This window comes from Porites lutea, chromosome 7 (assembly GCF_958299795.1).
Source record: "Porites lutea chromosome 7, jaPorLute2.1, whole genome shotgun sequence".
Taxonomy (NCBI): Eukaryota; Metazoa; Cnidaria; class Anthozoa; order Scleractinia; family Poritidae; genus Porites; species Porites lutea.
The window spans coordinates 22,280,387-22,295,077 of NC_133207.1; the positions used below are offsets into that span (position 1 = coordinate 22,280,387).

The following is a 14,691-nucleotide window of genomic DNA, read 5'->3' on the forward strand; positions in this document are numbered from 1 at the left end:
CCCAAAATTTACAGACTTTAGTGACAATATTGATCTACGAGAATTTTTTCGGCCCTTTGGGCTATTCGGCCTCAGCTTATGTAATGGTTGGCCCCGAAAGGTATCACCACCTTAGATTTGGAGTCTGAATTCTTTAGTGGAGTGAGAACACCCGCTCTGAACGACTACGCATCGCGGCGGCCCAGCTGCCTTTTAGAAGGCAAAACAGGGGCTCTACCAATCCTCGTTTATCTTTTATACCGGTCCTCAAAGCCATTACACACAGAGAAAGGTGGGTCTAAAGGCGCCGGAATAGCTTCAAAAGTCGCACGAAAAGAGTAAACCTCAAGGAGGATATGGACGAGGAAACGAGGGCGGAGGGAAAGGAGCGATAAAGGAAGGCATTGCAGAGCTTTGCGAAAGAATTCGGACGGGGTGTACGACAGCAACGAACGAGAGGGAAGACCAAAGAAAGAGCTGGTACACTTCAACTTGCTCTGAGTATGTTTAGAGGGAATATGTCGGCGCATGGAGAAGTCGATCTGCTGAAAGAGGTTTAAGGGAGTGAAGGACAAACTACAGTTCAAGACGCAGCCGAAGAATATGAGATTATCTATTCAAAAGGCGACGTAGTTGCTCTCAAGTACAATTACAAGAGGTATATCATTCCTTTCTTCCTTGCAGTTCTTTTGCACGATCTCCACCATAACGGTGACGCATTCCTGGAAGATCACATGGGTTTGAGATGGCTGGAACAGTCAGAGGAAGATCTCCTTGTATACCAGACTGGGCACCGTGACGATGGAAATTCACCTGAGTGTATATCATTGGGAAATTTCAAATAAGAAAAGATGGAAACAACTTCTGTTTGAGCTGCCTTGAACAGCAACGCATAGTTGCATTGCTCCATGGGTCACTTGAATCAGATGATTCACCTGCGTCAGGTGGTGACGAAGAAGAATGGGAGCAAGCTCAGGCGGACGACGTTTCAGAGCCAATTAGATTTGAAGCTGGAAGAGTAAGTCTGGAAGACCTACAACCAGATATGTCCTCTGACAATCTACCATGGTTATTAAGCCAGGAAAAGCCATTAATGGGCTGGACACAGAAAAGCTGTTAAACTGTCGAGCCTGTGGCTTACATCATTTAATTTTTCTACTTCATGTAAAGAAGGTATTTTGCCATTGGTAATTGATCGTCATCCTCATTGTAACACACAGAGTGAAAGAGGAAATTCACATAAGAGTACACTCTAACAACATCAACAGGGATAGCAGAGTAGAAAGTCCAGAAGCTTGGTTGCCCTTAATCAAGAAACACAGCAATAAGAGATCCGTACGACAGCGGACCAGAGAGGCAAAAGCTCATACAAACAACGGAGTAAGAAATGCACCAATCTCAGCGGCTAATAATCAACCAACCAGAACCAGAGCTTGGAGTCATATAAGTTCACGTGTGTCCTGTCGACGAAGACTAGCAAGGCAAGGTCTTTAAATGTTGCTTTTTCTAATGAACACTTGAAGTACGCAGTTGAAACGTCGCGATCTACAACATTAAGTGACTGAATCATGAGACAAACGATTACACTTTATTAACATCAATATTGTAGACCAGTAACACGGCCGAGGTGAAATTTTTGGTTGCCAGAGTCTCTTTGGAAATAAAACATCTGTGACCCACACAGATCGGGCAAGCAGATGTTCGCACGGGACAGGAATTGGAAAGCTAGAGGAAGACCTTAGTTCAGAAGTACCTTACAGTGACATTAATTCAACCGGGGATCAACCAGCGCTAGCTGTGTTTGCGGTTTGACTAAAAATGTATTTATTCAAATTTTGAATCCAATGCTTTCTTGTGATTGGCTTATAAAACTCCGGGTGGCCTTGCTCGTATGAGCAACACTGAAAATAAACCTATAGATACTCTTGATGAACGTCTGAAAAAATCAAGTTTAACGCTCCCGTTCAAGAAAATCGGGTTTTATCATTTGTCTAGTATCGCCAAACATTACATTTGAAGTGTTTTCAATAGAATAATGCACAAAAAGAGGTTGACTCATATTGATCTTTAAAGCTCTGATAGAACCTACAACTTGCACTAAAAATTAAAGTTAATGTTTTTCGCTTCAGCCCATTTGAACATGTTCTATATTCTATATTTGGAGATAAACAAAGTTGTCTAAGTTAAGATTTTGTGTAAAAACATGGATGGGATCAATTTTTTTATCAGGGCTCAGGGATCAAAATTTTAGGGAAAATGGGGCTCAGGGATCAAAATAACGGCAAGAAAATAGGGATCAATGGGTCCCGGATATACCATGTTACGACCCTGTTCATTGGGTCGCTCATTAGATTATGGCCGCCATGACGTCATGTGAAAACACTCTACAGGGTTACTGTAAGGGTTAGGGTTGACACTAACCCTAACCCTAAACCGTAACCCTTAAACAGCATTCTTTTAAAAGAAGACAGACGCGACCCGGCCCTGACTCCGCGTTTTACTGACACCCATGCTGGGGCCATGTTGGTTCAATCAGCCAACATTAAAGATCAATTAAAATTGTTGTAGTTTGATTTCGTTAATTGCAACAAGCGGGGAGGCTTACCCCAGTGTAGTCCTGTCAGAATTTTCACTATGGTCCTGTTTATCCTGCCTGATTCTCTAAGTCAGCCTCACTAGCAGACAATCCCGACATGGTAAGAGCTTGCTCATAACATGGAGGCTTTTCATTTTCATCATCAGAGCCATCAATATCCTCCGTCCACAATTCCTCATTCGGTTGCGATGAAACTTCAAGTGTGTTTTGAACTGCAGTGAAGTAATCAGGCAATTGTGTCGATGAAGCATCGGCAAACGGCGGAAAATAGGGAAGTACGGGAGCTGCTGAGTTATCCAGGTCTTCAGTGGGAATATCAGAGGCAGCAGCTTCTCTTGAGTTCCTTTCTCCAATTTTTTTGTTGCATGTAATAAGTGTTAATGCAGACCCACTTACTAAGAAAATCATGATACAGAAAACTCCAAAACACCTTCCTACATGTACAAAAATAATGACGGCTTTTGATGTTTTTCCGCAATCAAGTTCTTTCTCGTTTGTATTGCAAGCCATTCTAGTGGAAGCAACCAAAAGTGAAATTGCTGCAGCACTTGAAATTAGTGACAACAACGCCAATTTTTTTCTTGAAAGAGTTGACCATCTCGAACGTTCTTGTGCCATAAGTAAAAACGTTAATCAAATTTTATGTCAGCAATGCGAAGCAATGTAAAACAATTAAGTCTTGGGAATTACTCGCAATTTCTTGATTAATTGGTCCTTTCCCGCTATGTTCTGCTACTTGTCCTTCTCTTTACAAAAGTTGATTCTGATCAATGTCCCGCAATTGCCTACCCACGCACAATCAGTATTTATGCCAAATATCACGTACAAATCATCCTATTCTTTTTTAGAAACTACTGACCGCAAAGTTTTTGTGATTTCCACATGCAGGTATTTCAAATTAAGCTGCCGCTGCTCTAAGCCAATCAAATTGCAGAAATTTCTCATGTAGTAGTATAACTGCACGAACCGTGTAGTGAGCATTACAGTATATTAGACTGTACGTAACAGTTTTTGAAGAGTACTGTTTACACAAGACCTATATAACTCACACATAACTTGCGTTGCCCCATGTAAGGACTGTAAGGGAAGTGATCCAGATTCTGGAATGCGGGAATTTGCTTGTGGCATCCGCAATCTTTCGCTTTGGCCGGAAGACAGCTTAAAGAATCCGGAATCCCACTAAAAATTGGGATCCGGAACCCAAGTTCCCTTTGACAAAGAATCCTGAATCCATGACCTGGAATCCAGAATCCAAGACTGGGGCGACTTATCGCATTTTTCCACACCAAATGCCATTTCATAATTTACCCTATCCGATTCAGTTTGGTGTTTTGTATGACGTTATTTGACTCGTCCAGTCTTTCCGACCCGCATAATTTACCTTATTCTTAAACATATAACCGTTACTGAGCCAATATTTTAATTTTTCCCTTTTCTCCCAAACGTTCGGTTCGTGTATTAAATCATTGACATGATATTCCTACAGCTGGTTTCGCTTGTATCGATTCAGTTTTTCTCATTTCCCTTGTGGTGCAGTAAAAAAGTCGAAATCCACATGGATTTCGACCTTTTTAATGGAAAGGCATGACTTCCTGCAATCATAACACTGAGTTTTTTGTGTGGGTGCATTTTAAAGAGATGTTCTGTGTAAGCTTATTATTTTCGAGAAATTGAGCCACAAGACATTTAAACCCAAACACCACACTCAAACGCTTGTTTTTATTGTAATTTTTGGAAAAAGTCCGGGAAACTACTGCTTACGCAAAGGAAATTGATAAAAATACGATACTCTTGAAATGAATAGATTTATAGTCGCCGCTAGTACTTCTGCGTAGCCATTCTTTACTGATGTTGTCACGTGCGGAGAAACGTTACGTGGCGTGACTGGAGGATCGTTCCGTGGCGACACAAGGGATGGCTGGCGTAGGGGATCATTACAGCGATTTCGTCGTGACTAAGCACAATGACGCCGGCAATGAGATCTTAAAAAAGAAAACACAAGAAAGTAAAGCATAAGGTTTTGTATCAAATCAAAACTCTGCACGTGCATGTGTTAGAACCAGGAAGTTATATCACGTGAATTAGCACTGCCTTTAGCCAAGACATGTCTAGGTATCACGTAGCCTAAGAAAACAGCCGACATTTCGCGACGCCATGACTGGTTTCCCCGCGAAATGACGTCTGCGCTCGTTTCTCAGATGATTGGTCGTGCCGCGTGGGAAATCTGCTTCAGCCAATCAAAAGCACTACCCAGAACTGGGTAGCTGACTAGTGAAGCTTCTTCAGAATGGAATGTCTGCGCTCGTTTCTCTGACGTCATTATAGCGGGAAACCAGTGGTGGTGTCTCGAAATGTCTGCTGTTTTCTCAGGCTAGGTATCACGCGACGCGTACCACGCACCCGCACGTTTGTTTCTCCGGTATACGTTACAATAACAAAAACAACTTTGAAAAACTGCTCTAAGGGCCTAACGAGTTTTCTAAAGCTCCAATAAACAATGCAATCCGTTTTAATCTACTTCGAGTTTCATTCTAACTTCTTTATTAGTTTGAGCGCTTATTTATGTTTTTTCTTAACAGACGCATTTAACGTCTAGTGCAAAAATGGGATTCACCGTTATCCCAATGGTATAAAAACTGTGACGCATTTATACCCAACTCGTCTAGAGTGACGGGGATTACAAAAGAGAAGTGTTCAGTGACGAAGTGGCTTCGGAATTCTATGTTCCGTCTCCCTTCTCGCGCCTTCAGTCACGCGCGTGGTCATTTGCGTGTCTCGCGCATTTCGCTCGACGGAAGAAATCAAAGAAAGACTTTCGTCAACTCGTGGGTACGTTGTTTAGAAAATAATCAATTAGTTATCACCTCTGGTTTTCCCACAGTGAGTTTTAGGAAATGATAGAAATTCATATTATAAATATACTATCCTTGTTCTGGAAACACAATACTTTTCTTACTGTTTATTGCACTTTAGTAACAGTTATTTAAGTATATATTTAAAAACAAAACAAAAAAAAACAGCAAAACAAATAAGCAAACAAGACAAAACAAAAAAGAAAAAAAAAGGGAAGAAAGTTCTTAGCAGGATTTGAACCCAGTACCTTCGGTTTCACCCGTCCTCACATAGCCACTACACCACTGAGGATGGTCAAATGATTTGGCGAAAAGTCTCAAATTTAATGCCGTTTCCATGGAACTTCGGCCGGCAAACGACCGAGGCAAACGATCGAGCCATAAAAACGACTCGAAGCAATGGGATGAAATTAAGGCTTATTGAAACCAGGCTACTGACAGTAAAAAAAAAAAATGTAAACACATTTCATGGCAATGAAAGAACATATGCGATACAAAGCCGACACAACTCCTCCGCGAAGTTTGACGCAAAACATTAGCTTATGTTTTCTTATCTCGATTTCCGCTGTTATTTTAAAAAGGTGATGCTCAAACTCACATCCATTTCCCCCCGTGATCTTGGGAAGTCCTTACGAAGAAAAAGAAGAAGTGCCTTTATTTACCATACATTTCACCAGTCCGTATTTTATACCCAGTCCGCAGTCCGTAGTCCGCAGTCCGTGTTTTATACTGACCGCCATAAATTCATTCATACACATAACCTACTACAGTACTACAAGGGTGGAGATCAAGCCAGCGTCGAAGTTGAAGGAATCGAAGAGCAAATGCTCATCTTCTTGTCAAGTTTAACGCCTGGACGGGTCAAAGGCTTTTGAATAGTACTAATTTGAAAGATTCCTGCCTGTCTTAAATTTGGTAAGACCTCTATCCTAACCGTGCTGTAGCGCACGATGCACGCTCGCAGCGAGAAATTTCATGCTACCGAACTTCGGCGAGCGCGTGCTTCTTTGGAAACGATAGATCTTCGCGCTCTCGAGTTCGGACCCGATTTAATTACGAAGTGCGTCTGCTACGAGTGAGTGAGTGACTCATTTGCATATCTCAGTCCCCGCAATAACTCGTGGTACGCTCGCGCGTACCCACGAGTTAAAAAGAGAGACTGCTCGCAGTCTACATAAATGCTTAAACCAAAGCAAGCGAATCAAAACGGCTAACGCGTCCCTAGTAAAAGAGCCGCTTATTGAAAAGGGAACAAACCCAAAAACGAAACAAATTAACTTAACCAATTACATCAACTCTAACAACAACAGCTTATCAATGCGATAATTTTTTCAATCGCTATTTTTTATTCCATACTTAATGTTTTGACTCTGCTTTTGCAGATGCTTATTTACAGACTATTCCCATGGAATTTAAAGTAATCTAAAAAAAGCCTGAAAAAATTATAAATAATCAATAAATACCAGACAGACCGACCTCTATAAAATGTACAAAGACTGTGATGTACAAATATTTTTACAACACACAGACAAACTAACAAAATTATTTTCATCCTTGTTAATTACTTGCTTTGCTTTTCTTTTTAAACCGTAAGATATCGGTTTGGCCAAAAGGGAAAAAGAAAAGAAGAAAAACTCCGAACACGTATTAAGATGAGAACGTTCAGTCCAACCTGTAGATGGGTCAGTCTTGAAGACTGTCATCATTAAGCCCCAATATCCACATGCAAATTCTCCAAACTGATCTCTATATATTTCCTTAAAGAATGAGTTGAGAGAATTTGACAAAAGATCAAAGCATTTTCTATTAGCTGATCATTTTATTAATTCTCATAATCTAGTCTCTTGACAATGTACGGATATCATTGGGAGAAAATTGATGTTGGTCACTATTGGGACTTAAAGGGTAAATAGACCCTTTCATGTTTTTTTTTTTTTTTGAAATTTTGACATGGACCAGTTAGGGAAAGTCTGTCAACATCACTGGAAAAAGCGCCTTCAAATTAGTCAAACTACCAAGTTTGAAAACTAACGAAGATATGGCGCCTAAGTAACGACATTTTACAAACGCTTGTATGGCGGGGAGCACAAACTTGCCCCCCAACATACAAAGGTCTGTAAATTTTCGCAACTTTGCTAAGCTATACCGTAAAATTCCGAAAATAAGCCCTGGGTCTTATATTTTTCAAAGGTCCTTTTTGAGGGGCTTATATTTGGAGGGGCTTATATTCGGAGGGACTTATGTACGGAGGGAAAGTTGCGTTTAAAAATTGATTGGGCTAGCCTTATTCTTGAAAGGAAATTTACCGTTTTTCTTTGCTTTACTTTGTATTTGAGGGCAATTTCCAAGTACAAGCCCCCCGGGGGGCTTATATTTGGAGGGGCGATTTAACAGAGGGTTTTTTGCGTTAGAAGTTTGGGGGGCTTATATTTGGAGGGGCTTATTTTCGGAATTTTACGGTATCTTCGTTCGAGTGACGTATCACTTTCAAATTTAGCAATTTTTCAATTAGTGTCAAAGGATTTTCCCTAACTGGTCCATGTCAAAAGTTGAAATAAACCGTGAAAGGTTCTATACAGGTGGACCGTTTAATACAGGTTTGACAAACCTAAGAGTTACTCATAAAGACAAGAAAATAAAGATGGTGGAAGAGCGAAATATTGCTATCCTTCGCCTTTTAGGCCACAAACTGTGTCTTCCTCTACTTGTACCAAAAGGAAAAAATTAAATGACTATACCAACGCACCTGCTGCAAAGGTATGGTACATCTTGTCAAAGTGACCATTTAACAGAGGTGAAGACAATAAGAAATACCGCGTTGGGACCTCGCAAAAGGTGACCGCAACCGTTTGATAGTATAGGTCGGTTTTACAGTAATTAATGGAAACCATTTACTGGACTTTGGTAAGTGACCGCTTAATAGAGGTCTGGTAAATACACTAGGTTTGACTGTACCAAGCTGGACAAGAACATCAGTCTTTGAAAACGAAACCAGCTCGTCTAAATGCAAAACGCAAATCAGTTTTATTGTTTTGTTTACAGGTAGATGGGCCTATAACTGAGGAGCTTTTAAGAAGGGGAGGCTTATGAATGGACGTCTACAGTACTGTACATGCAAACCTCTCCCTCACCTTATATTTCTCATACGAGCTACAGGTAGAAAGATTTATTGTACATATTAGTTAAACTATGAGAAAACAAATGCCACGAAGGGGAGATTACCTCACTATCAAAGCTAAGCACTCTTGACTTAAGCTATTGGTTAAGTTTTCTCTTTCAGCATTTTGTCAGAATTCATTACACAAAAACACTACACATGTGGTACATGTAACTAACAACAATCATGACTTAATCTCTTCTGTTTTAGGGGTACTCCCTTCTCTGAAATTATAAATGTCTCAGTCAAATAAATACAATTTGTTTCAAAGTTTCTACTTTTTGTACATGAAGAGATAGATCATCATAATAAAATTACTATTTATAAACGTTTTTAACTGACACAGTACCATACTGTAGGTGCTAATCAAGTTGAGATTTGATGACCTCTTTATCAGCTGATCACTGGATCACATATATTTGAATTTGCCACAATACTTAGTTATAACAAATCTTCTAGAATCTGATCACCATCATTGTCCGAACTGTGAGTTCCATTTTGCCTCGACTCTGGTTCATCGGATAACTTTCGCCACACAACCTGAAAAATAGTTTAAAATAGCATTTACTCCTTACACCTTAAAAATACAGTTGACAGTAATATTGTCTTGACAACAGTAATAAGGGTTGTTGCACAGAAGCAGGGGTATAATAAGATCCCTCAATAAAAGACTGACTGCATGATTAAAGATTTGAGTAGCAACGATGCTCTGCAACTGTCAGCAGGTTTTTCATTCTATCATTTTTACATAATATTAGTGAAGCTTCACTCAAAATAAAAATTACAACTGTTGGCTTTCCGTGTCATTAAGACAGCCATTCCTATCTCTTTTACATGTGTAGGGACAATTACCATTCACAGCCTTCCAAACACCTTGAATTCAAAACAGTCAGAAATTGAAAGTAATTGAGAATCACACGACAATGTACATTATAGCGGAGCCCACAGGCGACAGCGGAGAAAATTTGGTTCTCTATCCATCCAAGAAATTTTGATAGTCACGTGGCCATCTGCCCATCCATTCCTCTGCACTATGAAGTGTGAAATATCACACTTTCTAGCTAGTGTGGGAGCCTGCAACCAGATATTGCACATCCATGTTGTGGGCAATTCACAACTCAAGGTCAAAACAGGGTATCCGCTGACCAGTATCACATGACCATATAGTAGGCTCAGGTGTCGACCTATTGAGGCTGCATGTTTTCTTAAAGTTATCTGCTGACAACTAACTAGTTTTCATCCAATCACAGGCTTAACTCCAATTGGGTACCTTCTTTGCAATATGTTTACAAGTTTATTGTTTAAAGTAAATATTATTATAAATTTCCCAACAGGAGCTTCGCCTTCAGCCTTAGGCTAAATCTATATATTACATTTCTTCTTACATTGCACATTTCTTTCAAAACTTCTACTTCATTATCAGCCAGTCTTTCTGCTAGATCCTCAGGGTTTGCACCAATATTTTGATCAGGGTGTTCCAGTCTGTCGTGTATTTCTAATACTCTCATTGCCTGTGCAACAGCCTCTGGAGTCATATGAGTTGGGGAAGGGAACGGAAGTTCACCCTGTGCAGAATAATATTTACAAAGTTATCAGGCAAAATACAAGTATAATACCTCAAGAGAAATATCTCTCTAGCTAGAGAGAGAACATATTTACAGTTTTTTGCTTATGTCTGTTGTGCACTTGCAATAATTTTATCCACATGCTATGTCATATAAGTAAGAAGAAAATAAAGAAGAAAATAAAGCATAGTAGGAAAAATTTTTGACGCACAAGGTGACACTTATTTATCTCACTTAAGTTACCCTTCACCTTTATTTTACATATATGTAGCATGTCAATGACCACAATTACTCCTTTTTTGCAAAATTTCTTTTGACTAGAAAAAATTATTGATAGAACGACAAGGCATGACTAGCATTGACTCTCCTTGTTTGCAAACTGAATCATACAGTAATTCATTGTATCTTAATTAGGATTATCGCTTTTCTTACTTACAGCCATTACGGACACTAAATGACTGCAAAGTGTTACAGTTTCTATGGAAACTGTAAACACAAAAAGTAACATATTGTTAAAAATAGTGTAAGACGTATACCTGTTTTGGAATTGATCTGATTCCATTTCTGAGGATTCCTGTCTGGCTTCCATCTGGAGATTTAATAACAAAATGAGAAGAGACTCATCAGTGATTTCCAACAGCAGGGTATAAGCTAGGTATTAATCACCAATTCACAATGATTGGCCTGATCTCCAGTTGGCTTGAGGCAGCGTACAAAGAAAGTAGTGTCCGATAGCCCGGGGCTAGTGGATTTGCTATCAGTCTAGTGAATTCTGTTTTTAACTTGTCCGACGGGCAAGTGATGTCTTTTGAGGAATTCGAATAACAGAAGAACTGTGAAATCAATTCTGCTAGTCAAAAAGTTTTTGGGGCTAGTTGAAATGACGTCTAGGCTAGTAAATGCTAGCTTTAGCTTGCTCGAATGGCAAGCTGTAAAAATGATTTTCTTTGCATCCTGGCTTGAGGTCATACTGGAAAGAGCATCATTGTGTGCCCCATCTTTAAAAATATCAGGGTTTGATGACCAATTATGTCTGTTTTTTTTTCAGATTCTTTTCAACCACTTAGGTTGTTTAGAATCATTAAACTGCAAGGATGATAATTCACTCACTTATTCATCTACCATTCTCATATATATAAATAATAACATTATTCCATATAATAAGTCAATATAAACAATATATATCCTGAAGTGACAAGGTTACAAAATAGCGAGCTTGATATAGAAAAGCTGACCACTACATGTACCATTAAAAATAGAAAAATTGCTTTTTCTGGACAAGTTTCGACTGATGATCAGTACTCTTCAGCGCAACAGCTGATATTTACATGGGTGCCTACTCATGGGAGTCTGATAACTAGACACGTAAAGACACTGCAGGATAATGGTCTGCAGAATGTAAGAGATCTAGAAACTTGTATGTGAGACCAAGCCTTATGTTTTTGTTAACAATAGGCCTTGGCTGGCAGTAAGTAAGTAAGTAAGTACATTTGTCATGTGCAATGTATTAGAACCTTATTGCTAATCACTTTATTAAGGAACATTCTCTGACCAAAAACTTCCAATACTACAGGTAAAGAGGTGCTTATACTAACAGCACATACTTTTACAACTTACTTTTCAATCCATTGTTTCTTATTCTTGGAGGGGTATCACTTCTCACAGAGTCTGTACTATCCTGCATGGATAAATAATTGGAAGAACCCGTAATTAAAAATATCATATACAGTTAATGAACAGTCCACTCTATCTTATTACAGGTTCATTGTCACCTTATCAGCCTACAACTATTCCAATGTAGAGTAGTGAGAAAATCCCACCTACTTAAACAGAGGGGATGTAAAATTCCCTTACCAGGGGACAAGACATGAATCTCCTGGGTGACCTTCCTCAACACCTCCGGTCCAGGCAGAGGACATAGATAAAAGGGAGCAGGGAGCAGGGAGCAGGGGAGCAGGGGGAGCTGGAATAGGCCTTGTCTCTAGGAATACTTGTATGCTCCCCCCCCCCCCCAACAAAACAAAACATTATCCCTTTGATTATACATGGAACTGAAAGAACCCAAATTGAAAAATGCCCTCGCTACTTCGGCTTTGCACGCTGATTTAAAAATTGGACACTTCAGTTATTATAATCTCTACTATTTTGTTCTCTATATGTTCTTGTATAACTGTATTTCATTTTTTCTTTGTGCATGTACCTGAATAGTGTGAATAAAAGATAATGACGATGATGATGTTGATGACAAGTATATTGTAGTATTCCATAAACCTTCAAAAGGCCTGACATGTGGAACTGCCTTATCAACAAGACATAATCCATACACTTAGAAATACTTACAGTATCAATATCCTCAGGGAAGGTAAAAGAAACTCTCTTTTTAGCAACATCAGCCTTGGAATTATAAACAGAACTTTTCTTAAGAAAAAACAAAGAAATCAAGTCTGCAATGCAATACTACATATGTACTACATGCTGTATTTATCATCCATGAGGTCCTGTCAGGGTGAAATTCTGACAAACAACATGTCCTTGAAGCAGCAACATAAGAGTAGACAAAATCATAATAGCGACAAACGACATAAAGATGCCCAGTCAAATACTGACAGGGACATGGCCTACTCCTCAAAACAGGAAACAACAGTATTTGAAATTCAGACTAGGGACATAATACCCGCCTTCTCCCTAGGAGGACTTCGTTTATAGGTCATATATTAGAGTATTGTATATTGCTTCAGGGTTCTTAATACTTTCATCATTCAACACGGCAATAAATGAACCGTGATTTATTTGTACAGTTTTCATTGATATTGGTCTTCAGATCTTTGATTTGAAAAAAAAACCCAATTTGAGGCAACTTGTTTTGACATAACTAAATTATGTTCAAGCGATCCACTTCCCTGATCCTGATGCCTACTTAGTAACAATACCATTCTCTTAGACGAAACAATGGGATTCCATTGCTGTAAAACTCTTTTCAGTTGTCTTTTGTTGAGATAATTGACGTTTAATGGCTGTTCTGCAACATTAAACAAATCCTGAAATCTGCACACGAACTTCAAGAAGCTGGATCGTGTACGACGTTCAACTATCAGATGAGATCAAATTTTTAGATGAATGTTTACACGTTAATAGCTTCAAGGGTTTTACACCTTTCCACTGGTGAATACGTGTATCGGTTCATTAAGAACTGTAGTCCGTTTACTTCACACACTGTTTGCGGGTTGTAAATTATAAAAAGGAAGTCCAAATTCACGTAAATTATTTCAAGCTTCAATCCTAAAAAAGAGGATGAAAATGATAGGGGAGATATTGATGGCAAATAAGTAAGGACGTTTTGCTCGGCTAGCATAAGCTGTTTAGAAACAACGTAACTGTAATCTTCTTAATAAAATACCTTAGTTTGTAAAGTTGTGTGTTCGTTGTTTGCGCCCACTTGTGAGCTTATATCGGTTAGCTTCGCTTCAAGCCTCTCAGAAAGAGAATTTTCGTTGTCTTGACCATGATCTGCTATAATTAGAAAAAGAGACGTGAGTATTAAAGGATGCGAAGATTCTAAGCGGATGACACATCAGGCAAAATAAACGACAACGGACGCATTCCAAAATCGTTACATTCCCCGTTAGAATATAACGAATGTGAGGATTGAATCAGCTCATGAACATATAGTTAGTGTTTTGGTGAACCAATGTGTTAAAAAGACGAAAGAAAAGATAGAAACTACCATGAATGTGCTCATTTTTGGTGGTGATCAAAATAAACAGCAAGCTCGATACCTGTAGAGTTTTGTTTGACTGCAGATAGGTTTTGGTTGCTCATGACCCGCTGAGAGCATTTACTGCAAAACGTTCTATTTTCCAGCGCGACAGATTCGCGCTGACGATCGAGGTACAAACAAAGTTCCTTCAATTCTGCATTATCTTTTGAGAGATCACTTTGCTTTTCTTCTAAAATCTTTAACTTTTCCTGATAGCTTGCCACTTCGTTACGCATTACAGAGGCCGTGTACCGTCCGAATCTTTGCCATTCTCGCGCGAGTTTTCGACACTTCTGTCGGTCGTCGTCCAAGTAACAAGTCAGGTCGCGAAGCTCTTGCAGATCTGCTTGTAGCTTGTGATTTACTTCTTTAAGCAAGCGGATTTCATCCAAATGAACTTGCATTCTCTTGTTAAACTCCTTCATCATGTTCCCTTGGTCCTGCATGACTTTAAGTCTTTCTGCTTCGCAATGTTTCACCTTGTCCACCATTTTTTCATATTCTGCTTTTGACACGAAGTTTTCATTCCCTTGTCTCTCAAAACCACTCATGTTTTAACCCTTCTAAAGTAGCACGTTGCTGCTCAACTGCTTAACAAAAGGTCCAAAAAAACACAGAAGTGAACCACATCCGGTATAAGAAACAGTCGATGACAGAGTTCATCCTTTCGACAGCGACTGGCGAACAGACTACAACGAAGCGATGAATGAAATCATTTATCGTTGACCAATCAGAATGCAGAGTTGAGTGACCGCAATAAATTTGACCACGGACTAATTATTCAC

At 39.3% G+C, this 14,691-nt stretch overlaps 1 protein-coding gene across 3 annotated transcripts; it reads right to left on the bottom strand.

Annotated features, from left to right (window-relative positions):
- Positions 1–6,736: 6,736 nt before the first annotated feature.
- LOC140943049 (coiled-coil domain-containing protein 85C-A-like) lies at positions 6,737–14,591 on the bottom strand. 3 transcript variants are annotated; one of them, XM_073392086.1, is made up of 7 exons: positions 13,926–14,591; positions 13,547–13,656; positions 12,490–12,543; positions 11,767–11,827; positions 10,686–10,738; positions 9,970–10,149; positions 6,737–9,124 (listed from the first exon to the last, which is right to left on the bottom strand). In XM_073392086.1, the coding sequence occupies exons 1-7, from the start codon at positions 14,455–14,457 to the stop codon at positions 9,026–9,028; spliced, it is 1,089 nt and encodes a 362-aa protein (XP_073248187.1). In that variant the 5' UTR covers positions 14,458–14,591; the 3' UTR covers positions 6,737–9,025. The 3 variants fall into 3 exon arrangements, with proteins under 3 accessions (XP_073248187.1, XP_073248186.1, XP_073248188.1); XM_073392085.1 differs by having other exon boundaries at positions 13,547–13,659; XM_073392087.1 differs by lacking the exon at positions 12,490–12,543 and having other exon boundaries at positions 13,547–13,659.
- Positions 14,592–14,691: the final 100 nt, after the last annotated feature.